The 16812-nt window shown below is 35.6% G+C and overlaps 1 protein-coding gene across 6 annotated transcripts in view; it reads left to right on the top strand.

Moving 5' to 3' along the window:
• Window positions 1-16812, top strand: part of LOC138136171 (protein bric-a-brac 1-like) — a 77460-nt gene that overhangs the window by 42066 nt on the left and 18582 nt on the right. For all 6 annotated transcript variants that reach the window (XM_069055228.1, XM_069055226.1, XM_069055227.1 and 3 more), the window contains exons 2-3: window positions 8432-9187; window positions 13956-14048. In XM_069055228.1, coding sequence (XP_068911329.1) covers window positions 8453-9187; window positions 13956-14048 — 828 coding nt within the window. In that variant the 5' untranslated portion in view covers window positions 8432-8452. The remainder of the gene's footprint in view (window positions 1-8431; window positions 9188-13955; window positions 14049-16812) is intronic.

The following is a 16812-nucleotide window of genomic DNA, read 5'->3' on the forward strand; positions in this document are numbered from 1 at the left end:
TCAATGAAATGTGGTACTTTTTGGACACCCTGTATAAATAAAACTGAAGTATATATCGATATTTAAAGCAATTTTCTAACGTACTTGCTTACGTAGAAGAAATTTACCAGTTTTTAGAATTTTTGTCTGTCTGATTTTTTGTTTGAATCCAGCCTCAAAAACTTATGCAACGATTTTCTTCAAACAATCTTTTTTCAAACGGGACAGTTCCGGATTACGTTTTGCACTTTGTGGATTGATTCCGATACGGCATCAGTTCATCAATAACGGCAATAACTATAAAATTGTGCCCAATATATTACTTTGAAAAAAGAAAGACAAAAACATTACATAACTTATCAAATTGTAGTACTTTTAGTGTAGGTACTGTTGACAATAAATCCTCGAAAGGTATACCTAGATCTGAACGATTAACTCACTCAAGGAATGAGTCAATTTCAATTCTGGCATCATCGAAAGGTCTTCTCTAAAAATATCTTTCAAGGCTATGAAAATTTCGAAAATTTGCCAAATTTTAGACCCTACAAATAAATAAATCGTTCACAGATATAACATCTCAAGCCCATAATTATTTTCGCCTTCCAAAATATTCACACTCTATTATTATTCTGCAAATATCAGACTTTTCAATTTTTGTAAATTTTTTAATACATTTTTCTTTCATAACCACACTTTAATCAAAAGAAAAGAGCTTATATTAATAACATAATTACATAAACATTTTTGTTTTATAATACAAAAATTTCCGATAATATTGCGGAATCTGGAAAAGTGCCCCGAATGCTTGCAGCGTTTCCACGTTGAATGGCAAGGGAAATCCTCTCGAAAAGGAATTTCTTTGATTTTGAATCGCCTGATTCCGCGATAAGTCGGTTTCCGATGACAATAATACATTTTGTATTTCGTATATTTGTTCTTTTGTCGCTTTTTCCCACAATTTTTAAACAGTTTCAACATTCCAATAATGTACACGCATCTTTGAAAATATATATTAACACTAAGATAATCACGTGGTTTAGTAAGAACTGTCAAAATACGAGTGAATGAATCTATTAAAGACGTACATTTGCAATACCTACAAACTTCACCTGTTTAGGACTTATTAATTTTGTAAAACCCCTAAATTGCACTCAGACCCTACAATTCACTTTTGTCTAGATAACATCAATTTGCAGGTCTCGTCTAGTCTCACGTTGCACCGTTGCACCTGGCCTAGTTTTATTTTCCACAAAAATCGACCTCGCAGCTGTCTTACAACACTTCCGAACAAAACTTCAAAACAACTCTCATATTTTAACAAAATCACCGTCGAACAGCTCCAAACTTTGCATCATTTGCCTGTTGATTTTGGCACAATTTCAAAATGCTCCAGGCAACGATCACCGCAAAAACAAACACCGCTGATTTAATTGCGCGCCGAAGGGTAGACGCATTCCGGTCACGTCTGAGCTTAATTCGTCATCACTCGTTTATCGAGCATCGGCGTCGATAGATGGCGCTCCACGTAATTAGCCACGCTCCCTGTATTTGACAGTGTGGCGAAATGTTTTTGTTAATCGATCGAGCTTCCACAAATGGTCAAACGATGACAACAACAAACAAAAAAGAAAGCCACCTAATTTATAAATAGAATTTTTAGAGAGCGTGCAACGGATTTTGCAAGCGTGGCGCTGTCGGCGCCTGTCAACAAACCCTTTTGACATTTCATTTATGACATGTGTCACTCTCGTGCGATTTTCGTTGCGTTCTTTGACGTTTTCGTCGGCCGACCTGGCGAGACCCTCGACTGCGGAGCAATCCAAGCAGAACACGCTTTTGTATTTTGCAGGTTAGTGAAGCAAGACGTGCAGGATTACATTTTAAGCTTCATCATTTCACAGTGACGTCAGAAAAACCGCTAAATTTCACTGCGACTTGCAGGATCATCGTGAAAGAAGAGTTTCTGCGGTCGAGGCTCGTTCTTGTTGGGAGAACGGTGACAGTCGTCATTGTTGCGCCGACGTGTTCTATTAAATGAAGAATATGGTTTGATGGCGGTTGACGTGAGCGATAGAAATGTGCAAAATTGAGTTTCGGGTCGCCGCGGAATATGGAAACTGAGTGTTATGGTTTGATGTCGGATTCCTATAAGAATTTTGAAGTCACGTGGATAGTAAAGTGCCAATGACGACATAGAAGTGTATTATGAAGATGAGTTTTGTCATACATTGAGAGGTGTCTGTTGTTGAATAGAAAATTACAGCAGATTTAAAAGACTAAAATATTTTTTTGTGCAACCGTACGCGAAACGAGCACTTCGCGTACCTAAAACAGGCCGCGAAATCCAATTTCACGGCCGTTATTTTGACTGAACTAAACAAGCTACAAATATTAAAATTGTACAATTTCCAATTTTGGATAAAATGTATTACATATTGCTAAACGGAGAGAAAAAAATTATCAAAAGAAACAATTTTTTGTAATAAAAATAGAAAAGAATTAGAAGAAAAAGAACTGACTGATTCTATATAAATACGAGTAATATGTTGACTCTTCAACTATTTATGGGTGGTATAAGAAATTATGAACTGTGGATGGAATGAGGACGAGCCAAAAAGAGAACAGATATGAATATAGATAGATATGGACAGATGGGAGGAAGCAGAGGTAAAAAGAAAGATTTAAGAACTGTGAAAGTAGCTATACATGAAAACGTAATGCAATTATCAAAGCATAAAAACAAGAAAAGAGGAAAAAAGCCGAAGAGATTGGAAGAACATAAAAAAAGAGTTCTAAGTGGAAAAAAAATTGAAGAAAAAAACAAACCCGAATTCTGAGGATGAACTTTAGAAAAATAATAATGCTAATCATTATTTTGCTTTCTAACTACTACCGGGTGACTAATGATTGAAATTATTTTTTTCGGTTGGCAACACACTTACGATTTTATGTTGGTACACTTGACTGTCAAATTCAAATATGACAGTTCAAAAGTAAAAATAAATCAAATTGTGATTATTTAGTTCTAGAAGCTTAACCTAGAAAGCGAAGAAACTCTTTGACAAATGAATAGGCGTACCAATTATTCGGGAGTGCCAACCCACTAAATTTGTCTCAATCATTAAAAGTCGCTCGGTAGTTAGACTAAAGGAGAGAAAGACTGAAGTTGTTCATAATTTTGTTCAGTAAATAAATAAACATTCGGGTTTGGACACTACATCAAATAAATTTGATTCATTATTTGTGTAACACAGTTGTATTGTAATTACTGTAAATCAATTAGTATTCCGCTAAAGTAAGGCTGAAAATGTTGTCAGTAAAAATATCCTGTGGTACGTATTATCCGGCTCGAAGGACTAATAATTTTACGTAGGTACATAGATATACACAAAAGATAAATGATAATGAATGATAATTCAGAACAACATAGAAGGAATGTGTTGGTCGGATTAATATTGTAGACTAAACCTGCCAAATGTCACTCCAAATCAGCAACACTTTAAACTACACAAATTTTAAACTTAAATCGTATGTCAGGCCTTTGTGACAAATATGATTCCTTGTTTTTTTTTCAGTCCTTTGAAATTAATTTTGATTAATACATTTTTGTTGTAAATTGGCTTTACCTAATGACTTTACCATGGATGACTCGATTACAAATTAATTTGATCGCTCGATATAATGCAGCCTTAAATGTCATTCATTACATACTACGATAGTTGTTACGAACGAAGGTCACAAATGGTTTTGGTTTGAGAACGGTTCCTATATGAATGAGTCACAATTTGACCGAGCCACCCTCTCTTAGATACGGTCCAATAGCACCCAAATTTACAAAATCAAAATTAGGTTATGTGAATCTTACTCTGTGGTTGTGCGTAATAATGCAGTAATAATGTATAAAAAAATCATCAAAATGATGTGTTAAATTGGGTGCAAAACAACTCAATATTTTTAAATTGATTGTAAAACAACTCAATATTTCTGGATTCAATCGTTAATTTAACAAAAATAAATAAAATCCTCATCACCGCACTTTTCACCTAAAAAATGTCAGTGACAGCGACACAACTGACAGTTCACAGTGAGGGGGCAAAAACTTCATAACATGGGCATGGCCTACTTCGACTACAATCATTTAGAATAACCCTGTATAAAGCTGCACCACACGTTTTCTATGCTTTTGTTTTTAACAACCGCTCTTGATCATGCATTTTATTATTACTGTTTAAAGGTGACTTTTTTACATAATTTTTTGTTAGAACGAGGGTACATGAACCTCATAAAACCACAATAATTTTAAAATATAAAAAGTGGCTTTAAAACTGTCTAATTTAAACCAGTTTTGTGGGTTTCTACTTTGAAAAAGTCACACAATAATAATTGGACTTGTCAAAGTCCTCCATAAACAGGAATTGAGCAGCAAAACGAATACAATGTGTAACAAATTCCTTATAATTAATACAGAAATAAATTGAGTAGAAAAGAATAACTCTGTAATTTACCAGTCTGCAATACCGATTTGGCATGCATTGAATGGTTCAATACGAGTCTGAAACTCCTTCATCTGATGTGATATGTAATAGGATTTCTTCCCTTTACTGGGCGATATCTTCCAGAGGATCACTACACTTGGTTCAGCGATGCCATAGTCCCCAACATCTTCAAAACATTTTTTCGTCGAAGTCAAATGGAGTCAAATCAGGCGAATACGGGGGATGTGACAGCAAATCCGACTCCAACTGAGCTCTTTTCCGAAGGAAGTGAAACCTGTACGAGAACCTACAGCAAAATCATTCATCTTTGTCAACCTAGCATTTTTCCATGAATTTTTCGAACAAATCTGTTGACAGCGTCTGTAATGCGGACCACCAAGACGTTTCCTAGACACGGTGAAATATTCCTTTTAGGTATAAGAAATTGCAATAAATAATATTCTGTTGCATTTTTATTGCTGCTAAAGCAAGAGAGTGATTATTAGGTCTAATGCTAAGTCCTGTACGGGGTTGCCTCGAAAAAGGCTCCTGTTAACGGAGCACCGTTATTTTTTAAAACTTAAAAAAAAGATGAGCAAACAAAACTGCAAAGTGACAAGTGTGAAATGTCAAATGTCAAATCTACTAGTACAGATCCAGAAATTTGGAGGCGGCAAATCTATCCGTGTACGTGCAAATCACAACCAGCTACGCCGTTAGCATCTAACTGTGTGTAAAAAAGGAGGTACGGTATTGAGGCCGGATTTAATTATCATCACGATAATACACAATAAGCGATGATAATTCCTTTGAGAGCACTAATTATATTCTTACATCATTGATGTAGTATCGTTTATTTTTCTATACACCAAAATTTGGTGCTTTACTCATGTTGAATTTTATTCATTCGACATCCAGATATTAACGGCGGCTAGAATCGCTTCACTTCTATGATCGAACGACGAATCAGTATATACAGCATCCTCAATATTATACAGGGTGTTTTCGAAGTTGAGGCGTTTCTTTTAACATGTGATAGTATGCGTTGTTCTAAAGAGCTTTAGCCAAAATCATCTTAGTAAAATGTGTACGGCAATGAAGACACAATAAGTTAATTTTTTTGAAATTGAATTTGCCATGATTTGTTAGAAATTAGAATTGACAAATAGTAGTTTATTTAACGAGTTCGTGTGTAAATTGGGCTTTTTTTGGCAAGAGTGGGCCAGTTTAAAACGCTCGTTTCACAACATTTTTTTAGGCTCCAAATCGTTTAAAATCTTTGAAATTAGCTTGACGTTTCGTTTTGACAAGTTGTGACATTTATCAAAATCCGTTCACACAGGAGAAAATTCTCAAATCCTGACAATGCCGAACAAAAAAAAAGTCAAGTGAGCATGGAGGTTAATCAAAAATCCTGTCAGAGTTGTCATCTAATTAGTCTGAATGGATTGTCATTGCGAAAATAACGAGCTCACAAATATGTTGCTAATGTATGGGCAATACTATCAGAGCGATTTCCAGAAAGACACCATCCTGGGCCACGTCAGTGAAATAGACAGGACCGGATTCAAAATTTTAGAAAACTATAAAAATATACCATCAATTATCTCCGTTAATATAAACATTTTACTGAGAAGATTTAGGCTAAAATACTTAAGAATAATGTATCGTACTTCGTGTTACAAGAAACGCCTTAACTTCGAAAACACCCTGTATACAGGCTGAATTAAAAATGGCGCATAGTATTTACATCACACGAATCTATGTTGAAATACAAGCAAAAAACTCTAGTACCAATTTACTGTTAACACTCGGAAATTTGGAAATTTGCTTTGACATTAATACCGGGTGATCAAAAAGGACTATTTAAGTTGGTAATACAATTAAGAGCATTTTGTTGTTCGCCTGTTTGCAATACTGCAACCGGATACGTCTTTTGACAGATATTTTAGTGTCAGTGTGAAGTCGTCAACAACCGGAAGTTACTCCAGTTATACCATTTGAAAGTAAAAATCAATACTGCCAACTTAAACAGTCCTTTTTGATTACGCTGTATTATGCGCCATTTTAATACACCCTGTATCTAGTGTAGCTCTACGAAACGAGCAGACCCATGGCTTATTTGTTACATTTTTCCACTTCTCTCTATTTTTCGCTTTTGTTCTCCAACCGATTATTCCTATCTCCCTTAAGTCTTCCTCTACTTCTCCTTTACATCTTTTCCTTGGTCTACCTTTTCTCCTTCTCCCGCCTATTTCACACGTCATCAACATCTTGGGGACTCCTTCATCGATCCCTTCCACATACCCTGGCCATCTAAGTCGTTGTGTTTTTACCTCCTCTGTTATACCGTGAGATTGAGAAAAAAAATAGAGTTGGTTGTGACCAAAAATTTCAGTTGGCAATTCGTAAAGATTTGAATTATCAGATGTCAGTCTTAAAAGTTAGGTTAATGATTTTGAGAACGTTGAAATCTTGATTTTCATAAAGGAGTAAAATATGTGTGACCTGTCGGTTGTAAAAGAATTTATTGTTTTCAACTGTCATAAATTCTCGTTTTTCTCCTTTGTAAACTGCCTCTTAACTGCCCTAAAGCAAAATGAGCAGATAACGAACCGTTATTACATTCAACGTTACATTTCTGACAGGTCTTGAAAAATTTGTCAAAACTGTCAAAAGCAAATGCGAAACCATTTTTAAAAGATTTGGAAGCTTCAGGGACGTCGTTTCAAACAATAAAATTTTGTATGCAACTCGTTTCTGGGTAAATTGGGCTTTTCTAATTGCCCTCGATGCCTTAAAACCGTCGCTACGCTCGTGTTTTAATCTTGTCCCTCGGGCAATTAGAAAAGCCCAATTTACACAGAAACTCGTTGCATAAATTACTATTCCTCACCTAGTGCAATCAAACAATGATATTTAAAACTCCCGCGTCTTTAATCAACGGTGAGCCCCATAATGTTACTCTTCGCTTCATATTTAAATGACCTTTGCAAAGTCGGGACATCAATTAAATTGCAGTTATCAGTAATTACTTGCATTAATTCGGGAATTGTGCCAGGCCTGTTTTTGAACACGTTGTATTCAAGTATTGAAAAACAAAATAATCAAGGCAAGTTGTTCGTAAGTGCCTTGAAAGTCTGGAAACTTTTTTTGAAATTCCTCAAAAACTAGAGGTGTCGAATAGGACCATTCGCCGTTCTCAAGTCTTTCTCCATGAAGTAACACTGCACAATGAACATTTTTTGCTTTAAAGTGAACATATTGTAATAGCAAATTTTAATAGTCAATAATTAATAATGACGGTCTCTATTGTAATGACATCTGATGACATTTGAATTAAATTTTGACGTGTTGCCAACTAAAGCGTACTAATCACGGCCTTCTCGATTTTTTTAAATTTTCGATCGCAGGGTATTTGTTGCATGCTAAAGCCGTTTTATCTCTTCGTTTGTTTTCCTTCTCCATACTTCGCCCATCCTTTCTCCTCCAAATATCTTTCTTAGTACTTTCCTTTCCGCACTTCTAATTTTGTTTTTTCTGTCTTATTAAAGGTCCCATCACTGTCTCGTAGATCCTGATCTTTGCATCTATGGAGATGTTTTTGCTTTTAATCGTTCTCTGCGGTGCATCTATAGATCTGTTCCCTGCCATTATCCTGGTCTTGGTTCAGATCTCTTCCGCGATGTTCAGTTTTTTTTATAAATACTGTTCCTAAATAGGTATATGTATTTGGTTTTCTTCTTCTCGTTGAAGTATTGCCCCTCTTTTTGTAGGTACCTGTTCTTCAGTCTACTCGTTACCTCTTTCAGCTCTTGTCAACTTCTTGCATCATGATTATTATTGTAGTAATATTTTTTGTAAAATGTGTTGGTGGTCGGTGCGGTGTAAAGGATAAGCGTGTGAATGCGTCGTCCCAATACATATTTTTTTGATCGTGTCGTCGTCCCTTGATGAGCGTAATTTTTTGTTTCTAGTGTTGATCGGCGTGCAGAGAGATGGGAAGCGAGCATTACTGTTTGAGGTGGAATAATCATCAAAGCAACCTGCTCGGGGTGTTCAGTCAACTGCTCCGTGACGAAAGTCTAGTAGACGTAACCCTGGCCTGCTCGGAGGGCCACTCCATCCGCGCCCACAAGGTCGTCCTGTCGGCGTGTTCCTCCTACTTCCAGACGCTGTTCGTCGACCACCCCAGCCGCCACCCCATCGTCATCCTCAAGGACGTCCGGTTCGCCGAGCTGCGCACCCTCATCGAGTTCATGTACAAGGGCGAGGTGAACGTGGAGTACTGCCAACTGTCGGCGCTGCTGAAGACGGCCGAGAGCCTCAAGGTGAAGGGGCTGGCGGAGATGACGCGCGACTACAAGCAGGAGCCGGAGCAGACCGAGCCGACGGAGCTGACCAGGCGGCAGCCGTCGAGGTCGCCCTCGCTCGACGGCGTCGATCGCCTGCAGCCGTCACCGCCGCCGCCACCACAGAACCTGAGGGTCTGCCGCACCCCGCCGGACCTGGAGGGCGAGCCGAAGAGGCCGCCCTCGGCGGAGAACGCGCGCAGCTCGCCGCCGCCGCCAGCGGTCGAACGCGGCCCCAGCGACATGACCGTTCACAGCAACACCAACAACATGGCCTGCTCGGGGATGGGGGCGCCGATCGTCTGCACGAGGCTGCCCTCGCCGATCGGTGAACCGCTTCCCGGACCTTCGAATATGCCGCCAGTTCAACAAGTGCCTCTGGTAAGTCCAAATTATATTTAAAATATATATATACAGGGTGTTATTGAAAAGCGTGACCAAATTTTAACCACGAGCTACTGGCCTTATGTAGAACTCGGGAAAAATATTTAAAAAATTCTATGTCTAAAAATAAAATGACATTAATTTTTTGAGCTACAATATTTTTTTTTTATTGCTTTTAATCTTCTACGTTGTCTCACAACCACGTAGGTAAAATTTAGGCACATTTTAGAAATACACCTTGTATATCATATTTTATAAAATGTACGCCAATGCGAAGTAATTTCTAGGAAATATACTTTAAAACAAGGAAACCGCATTGGTGTACGTTTTATAAAATATGATGAACAGGGTGTATTTTTAAAATGTGAGCAAATTTTACCTACTAGGTTATGAGACAACGTAGAAGATTAAAAGCAAAAAAAAAAATTGTAACTCAAAAAATAATGTCATTTTATTTTTTGACAGAATTTTTTAAATATTTTTTCCGAGTTCTACATGAAGCCAGTAGCTCGTGATTAAAATTTAGTCACGCATTTCAATAACACCCTGTATACATCCCTGTGGGTAAGGACGAAAATTTTCTGTTGTGATAGAAACGGAACCTTGTCAAAAAAGTTACACTGGTTAAAATTAACACACGCATTTCAGATACACCCTGTATATATTGAAAAGTAATCACGATTAGTTCTGTCTGTCAATTACAATTCAAAATTTGTTTGATCCCCTTAAAGTGTGTATAGATGATTTTTTTTTATAATTCTGAAAAGAAAAATGTTTTCGAGGTTTTGTTTGTTTATTTACATATCTATTTTTGATATTATAATCTCTAAATTAAATAAAGTACTTTCAACAATTCTCAAATAACACTTATCTTATCACTTATCAGCAACACCAGAGAAGCTTAAAAATTGTAAAAAAATCATTATTTTTAAATTAATTGCCGATCCATCTGAAATGGGTTTTTGGAGACACTCGCTATATGTTAATGTGTAGCTAACTGTGTACACAGAGTGATTACAAAAATTGCCATTTCTTTTTTTTGAGAGCAAATTCATAAAACGACAACAAATTTTTATATTTTTATTCACACATTTTTGTATTCTTTCTTTATACGTAATAATTGTTTACGTAACAAGTGGGATAGATAGACATTATTATCTCAAGCACGTGAAATTGGCACGACGAGGTCGTGGGCCGAGTTTGTTAATGACACAAGTTTGTCTGTGTGAAACAATATTATTACGAAAAAAATAATTAATGAAACTTCAAAGTATAAACACGGTGGTGAAAGTGAAATGAAGCAGTGTTAAGTACATTACCGGAAATTTATCTTGTTTGGCAAATTAAGTAATAAATTGTAAATAAAATACTTTGTATGCTGTCAGTACAAAATGTCGAACTTTATAATGATGCACTTTACCGCACTAGTGTGATAAAATGACATTTACATACATATACTGGATAACTACGAACAGTATTACTCCCTAGTTTACATATTTCTTGAAGTGAGTAAATGTGTATATTTTTTGTTTCTTTCAAAATTTGTAACAATTGTACATTGTACATTTTTAAATTAATTTGAAAACACTAATGTAAATTTTGACCTTTTACCACTAAAATAACCTCTGTCGTGTCGACTCACTTTTACATTTATTTGCCTACCGTGTCCGGCACGTCACGTAAAACTGAAAATTGCAGCGCGCTCACTTCCTACTTCATGTTTCAGTCATTCTGCATCGATTTGGCCTAGAGAAAAAAAATCGCTCATCGATTCTCGACTTGTCCTTGCCGCATGTTATATCAAATAACGTGGTGATTTTGACATTTGAACGGATAAAAATATTCCCGTCACATGGATTCCGTTATTAAGGAGCGTGGAAAAATTCGCGTAAGCGCCACACGTCGTGTTCATCGCAGATTTATCGTAATTTAATTCATCGTAAAAAGCGAAAAACCAGTTCCAAAATTGTCGATGTCTTCTTTTTCCACGCTCTCACGTTTCTTGGCGAGCCATGGGTCATTTTAGAAATGTCACCGTGGATAGAGAAAGACCCGATTGGTCAGGATTGACCCGGGAAGTGTGGTAGGAAGATGGCAGACTGCAATATTTTAATCGAGTCTTCACTTTTGGCATGGTTATTATTATTGGAAAAAGGAGGGTACGGCAGCGAGGCCGGATTCGCAGATAGTACTGAAATTGAGTGATGAAGCTGTGAAGTGTTGAAGTTATACGACATAACGCGATTTCACCAGCGGCTACCCATCCAAACAATGACCACACAAGACGTTGCTTAACTTCACTAATCGAATGATTTGACTTGATAATAATAAAATCTGGTTTAGAAAACGTCATTTCCCCAATTTGGATGTTGAAAATTTTGAAAGAATGAAAATAAATCGTTATTAATTCGATTGACACTTGGGCAAGCGCCACCTATTCACAACTATTGGGTAATAATTAAAAATGCTAATGTTCGTTTCAAAAAATATTGTACAAACCTCGATGCGCGAAGACGTTTCGGCACATTCGCGCAAATGAAGCACTCGCTCCTTCGTCGCTCGTGCCTCAAGTAATGCGCTCATGTGCGAAAAATGTCTTCTCGCACTCGGTTCGTAAATAACTATTGTTATTATGAATTCATTTATATTCATAATTTAGCCAAATCGTATTAAGGATTTAAAGAGTACCATTTAGAAAAACTTCTACATTTGGGAGTGTTCAACTGTTTTGGTTAGACGGAAATAAAAGAAAATTTGTATTAATTAAAAAAAAAAAAAACAGAAATAATCTGGTACTCGAGCTCAAAACGTTTCCAAAAATAATTCTTCCATGTCACGTTACTTCAAGATACAAACATTACACCAGTATTCACAGTTGTAGTACTTCTTTTTTTTAATGTTTTAGATAAAATAGCAATCATTTTTAAAAATCTGGTACCTGTTAACATTTTTCTAATTAGAATAAAATATTTCAATATTATGTACTATAATTTGACATTAAGAAAATACAAGAAATTGTTGTTTAATTTATTTAACAAAGAATGCTGTTACTCCCATATTTTTTTTTTGCATAAAAATGTTCTTACTAATTAATTAAAAACAAAATTTTCAAGGAAACATCCAATATACGAATTGTCGCTTATTAACGAACTTTGATCATTTTAATTAGTTTAATAATTAAAAAATAATAAACAAGAGACGAGTCATCAGTCTTCCAAAAGTTAATGTCATTTACAGCGAAACTGAAGTAGACCACAACACATTCAGAAAAAAATATTTTAACCATGACAATATTCCCTATAAGTTTGAAAACACTATACGCTTTTATTTATTTATTGTTATTTTCCAGTATAAAAATATTGAATTTTATCTTTGTTGTTTTATTTTATACTTGAACGAATAGTTCTGATGATTTTAGGAACAAAATGCGTCTTTCTTAGAATTTTAAAAGAACCATAATCTGTTTCAAAACAAAAATCCACCACCTGTTGAATTATGTTGGCAGAAAAAAAGAAATCCCTAGAATAAATTTCATTTTTTGGGTTGGCCCAACCTCCCGCCAAAATTTGACATTGAACTGTTGAGTAACACAAAATAATTATTATGTGCAAAAAGGTGGCAGCTACCGTATCACAACTTTTGAGAGATAATAATAATAAAATGAGAATAAAAACACGATGAATTACGACCTAAACAACTGTCAACAGTTTTCTTTCATAACCCCACTTTTTTCTGATACTTGCAAACACACTAAAAACAAAAGCTGGCGACGTTGTCGGTTGTATTTTCGTGATAGAATGCACTGTTGGTGGATTTTTGATTTTGAAACAGATAACTATGGAGGTGTCAGTTTGTAGATTTTCTTTGTCCAAAAAATGTTGCTTTAATTTTGTTTTTCTCAGAATATTAAAAATGCTATACACACTTAAGCATTGGAAGAACGTTAGCTATTTCTTAACAATTTAATTTATTTAATTGATATTTCATAGAATTTCTAAAACACTTAAACAATCAACAACTGATGTATGCTTCAGTGACAGTTGTAATCGATATTTCTCCGATTTTTATAAACAATATAAAATGCATTCACGTTGTTTTGGCATAATGGGAGGCTATGGAATTTGGTAGTAAAGCTATCTGTTGAACTAGGTTAGATTTTTCTAAGTTTGAAGTTATAAATAGCATCAATGTCTAGTGCATTGTTGTCAGTTTTACTAGTTTGCAATAGAAGAATACTCAGACATCGCGGGAAATTCAGCAACATGTTATGTTCATTTTGATAGGTCCGCATGTCAGGCACTTTAGTGACGGAAATCAAACAGTGTGTCCAACGTTAAAAAAATAAAGCATGGCCTCCCATTATGCCAAAACAACCTGAACGGTGTTTACGTTCGAAGTTGTCATTTTCAATCAACATTTCTCTAGATTTTAAATTTTCTCCAACAATAACAGTTTTAATTGTGCGGGATCAGCCTTTCATTGTTGCTGTTCAGCTCAAGATTTAACAAACACTAGGTATAGCAATGGACAGTTTTTAAAGCTGTCCAATCGTCGTCGATTTTTCTCAAGTCTGCGACCTCCTTTTGTCCTTTTTACTGTGCCGTTGTTATTCCAAAGGCAACCGTCAAAACACAACAGTCATCAACGAAAACAAAATACAATTAACTCGTTCTTTTCGCCCACTCACCGGAGCCTACAACGCGAATGCAAATAGCGCAGCAATAAGCCTACACGCGATTTTTTTCATCTGGCGTTATTGTTTCAGAGCCTCAAGAAGGAAGTTGACTGGAGCGGAGGTCTAGAAGACAAAAATACAGGAGAGAGTTCATCAGACTTTTCGAGACACCCCCACGATTCTGTGAGTATTGCGACTGTTTCAGGTTGGGTGGGGTGGGGACGATGGTTTTTTCGCGCTCGGATTCGGTCCTGCCGATAGTGTTCCGCCATCTGTCATTTTTGGACCAATGGCGAGCGAGTGCAGAAATGTCAAATGTCACCGTTTGACGCTTCACTCAAATTTCAAAACTTTTCGCGGAGGAATAATCGTTCCGAATACCACCGTGCACAAACCGTAAAAATTGTATTAAGCACAAGAAAATCATAACTAAAGAAGATTTTTTGATTTTTTATCACTTTTAAAAACAAAATCTAAAGATACTTCGGATAATTAAAAATGTAAAATACTATCTGAAAAATAAAAAACACTTGAACATCTGCCAAACTTTATTGCATTTTTTTCTCAACATGATCTTCTCCTTCTGATTTCTCTTTTAATAAATCGCTAAATCAATATCTTAATTTGTTTTAATTGTTAATAACGTCTCCTAAAATTATCTCAACAGAATAAGAGTATTTAATTCTCAAACCATTGAAACTCAAGGGGACCTAAATCAGGCGATCTGGCTGGCAAGTCTCGACTTTCCATATTTAAAGACAACTAAATCAGTGAGGTTAACTATCTCGTTCAAAACAATATTTTTTTTAATTGTATTTAGAGCTCTCTGTATTTGCAAAATAATTGCATCGTGTGCACCAAAGGTGTGAGCGTTTTATTGCATAATCAGATTTCGATAACTGCATTATCTAAGCCAACATGCGCACCCACATGGGACAGTTACAGTGTTGATTCCTCGCTCATACCTGTTGTGCCATTATCCTCTGTTGCCTTGACACGACAGGAGTGACTAATCCTTCAGAAGTGATGCAATTGGTCAAGAGAAAAATCAGTTACAAAAAAAAATAATTAACAACAAATAAGTATACAGAGTGAATCAATAACTCGACTGTCAACGTGACCGACGCCTTTCACTCGATCGTGCAATTCCTTCGTTTTTGTGTTTCTTGTAGTGCAGACAAATCCATGATGTTTTGTCGCCGCTCCGGCGACGTAAAAAGTTAAAATATTGCAGTTTGACAGTGACAACACAATTACTTACCTATTGGAAAATGCCGCCGCAAAAATTAGTCCACTTGTCACGGTCTTGCTTTTTAAACATTTAATCATCTTCTTGCGACTCTTGATTAATTGCGCTTCGTGACTTTGTACCGTAAAAAGTGAGCGAAATTGCATCATAACTGTTGCTAGGAGATTCCGATGATGATGATGACTCTAATCCAATTTTTAACTGTAAACTGTTTTCGACTGGATTACTCGAGTAGGTCGGTCTAAAGTGGGTTGCGATTCTTGATGAAGCTCTAACACTTAATCCAGAAGGTTTCTTTTCTCAATTATGTGACTAAATGAAGAGAAAAATAAAAGACATGGTGGTTTTGTGGGATTCGAGTCTGCTAGTCTTGGTGGTCACGTTCATTCTGTTGTGCAGTGTCAGGTCGTGCATTATCCTGCATTAACACAAGATTGAGAATATTTTTTTCCAAAATATCTCGCAATCTTCGCTTGTTTTTCCTTTCCATTTTTTTTTTCATCTGAATCTGTACTCATACTTGTCTTTGTAGAATTTTGAAAACTTTCATTTCATTATTATTTGCCAGTTTCTCATATCTTTAATAAATTGACGCTATTAGTATCTGTTAGCTGGTTATAAACACCGAAAGGATAAAAAACAAAAGGATTAAATACTTTAAGACAACAAAAAAATTGAGGAAAAACAGAAGTAAACGAAATTTTATAAAACACTATGAATGTTAGAAAATACTGGGTGACTTTTAACGATTGAAATTATTTTTGTTGGCAACTCATTTACGATTTTATGTTGGTACACTTGACTGTCAAATTCAAATATGACAGTTCAAAAGTCAAAATGAAACTAATTTTAAGTAAACCTTAACCTAGAAAGCGAATCAACAGACAACTCTTTGACAAATGATTAAACGTACAATTATTCGGGAGTGCCAACCCACTAAATTAGTCTCAATCATTGAAAGTCACCCGGTACATACAGAAAAATGTGACAAAAAAGAAAAAAAAAACCTTTAAAAAATGAAGCAAGAAAGAAAAAAGTGGAACGAGAAAGAATAAAAAAAATATTTATTTGAATCTGTGGCAAAACGTACTTTTTGTTTAAACCAACTTGCTATACTTTTATCTTCTGTTAAATATTGAAATGTGTATTTAAAAAAAATTGTTCCAAATTGCCATTTAGAGTTCATTTTGTTATTTTCTGCAACTAAATCTGTTCTTGAGAATCTTGTTTTTGAATCAATAAAGTCGGTGATTTCAACGACGGATCAAGCAGCAAACGTCATTTCGCTCTTCCTTTGTCTGCTGTCATAAAAAAAAAAACACTAACAATCCAATCGACAACTGAAAATGTGCAAGTGGCAAGTTTTCTCGAAAGAGTTTTCATGTTGGCAACACTGACACACGGAACTGTCAAACGATTAGTTCACCAACTACTTAAACTTTATGTACCCACTTTATTGATACACCTGGTTTTGACAGATGAAACTGAATATACTAATGTCAACAAGGAATTATAGGCAATTTTTACCCTTTTGCGATGACGTCATTATCTAGTAACTTTACGTATTTTGAATAACTTACAACTTAACTAATTTGAATTTACAAATTTGAATTGATCATAATAAATAACTATAAAAGTGTCAAATTTGTTGACAATTGCTTCGAAAGGTTATGTTTGTAATCAATGTAATAAGTGAAA

Source organism: Tenebrio molitor, chromosome 8 (genome assembly GCF_963966145.1).
Source record: "Tenebrio molitor chromosome 8, icTenMoli1.1, whole genome shotgun sequence".
Lineage (NCBI taxonomy): Eukaryota > Metazoa > Arthropoda > Insecta > Coleoptera > Tenebrionidae > Tenebrio > Tenebrio molitor.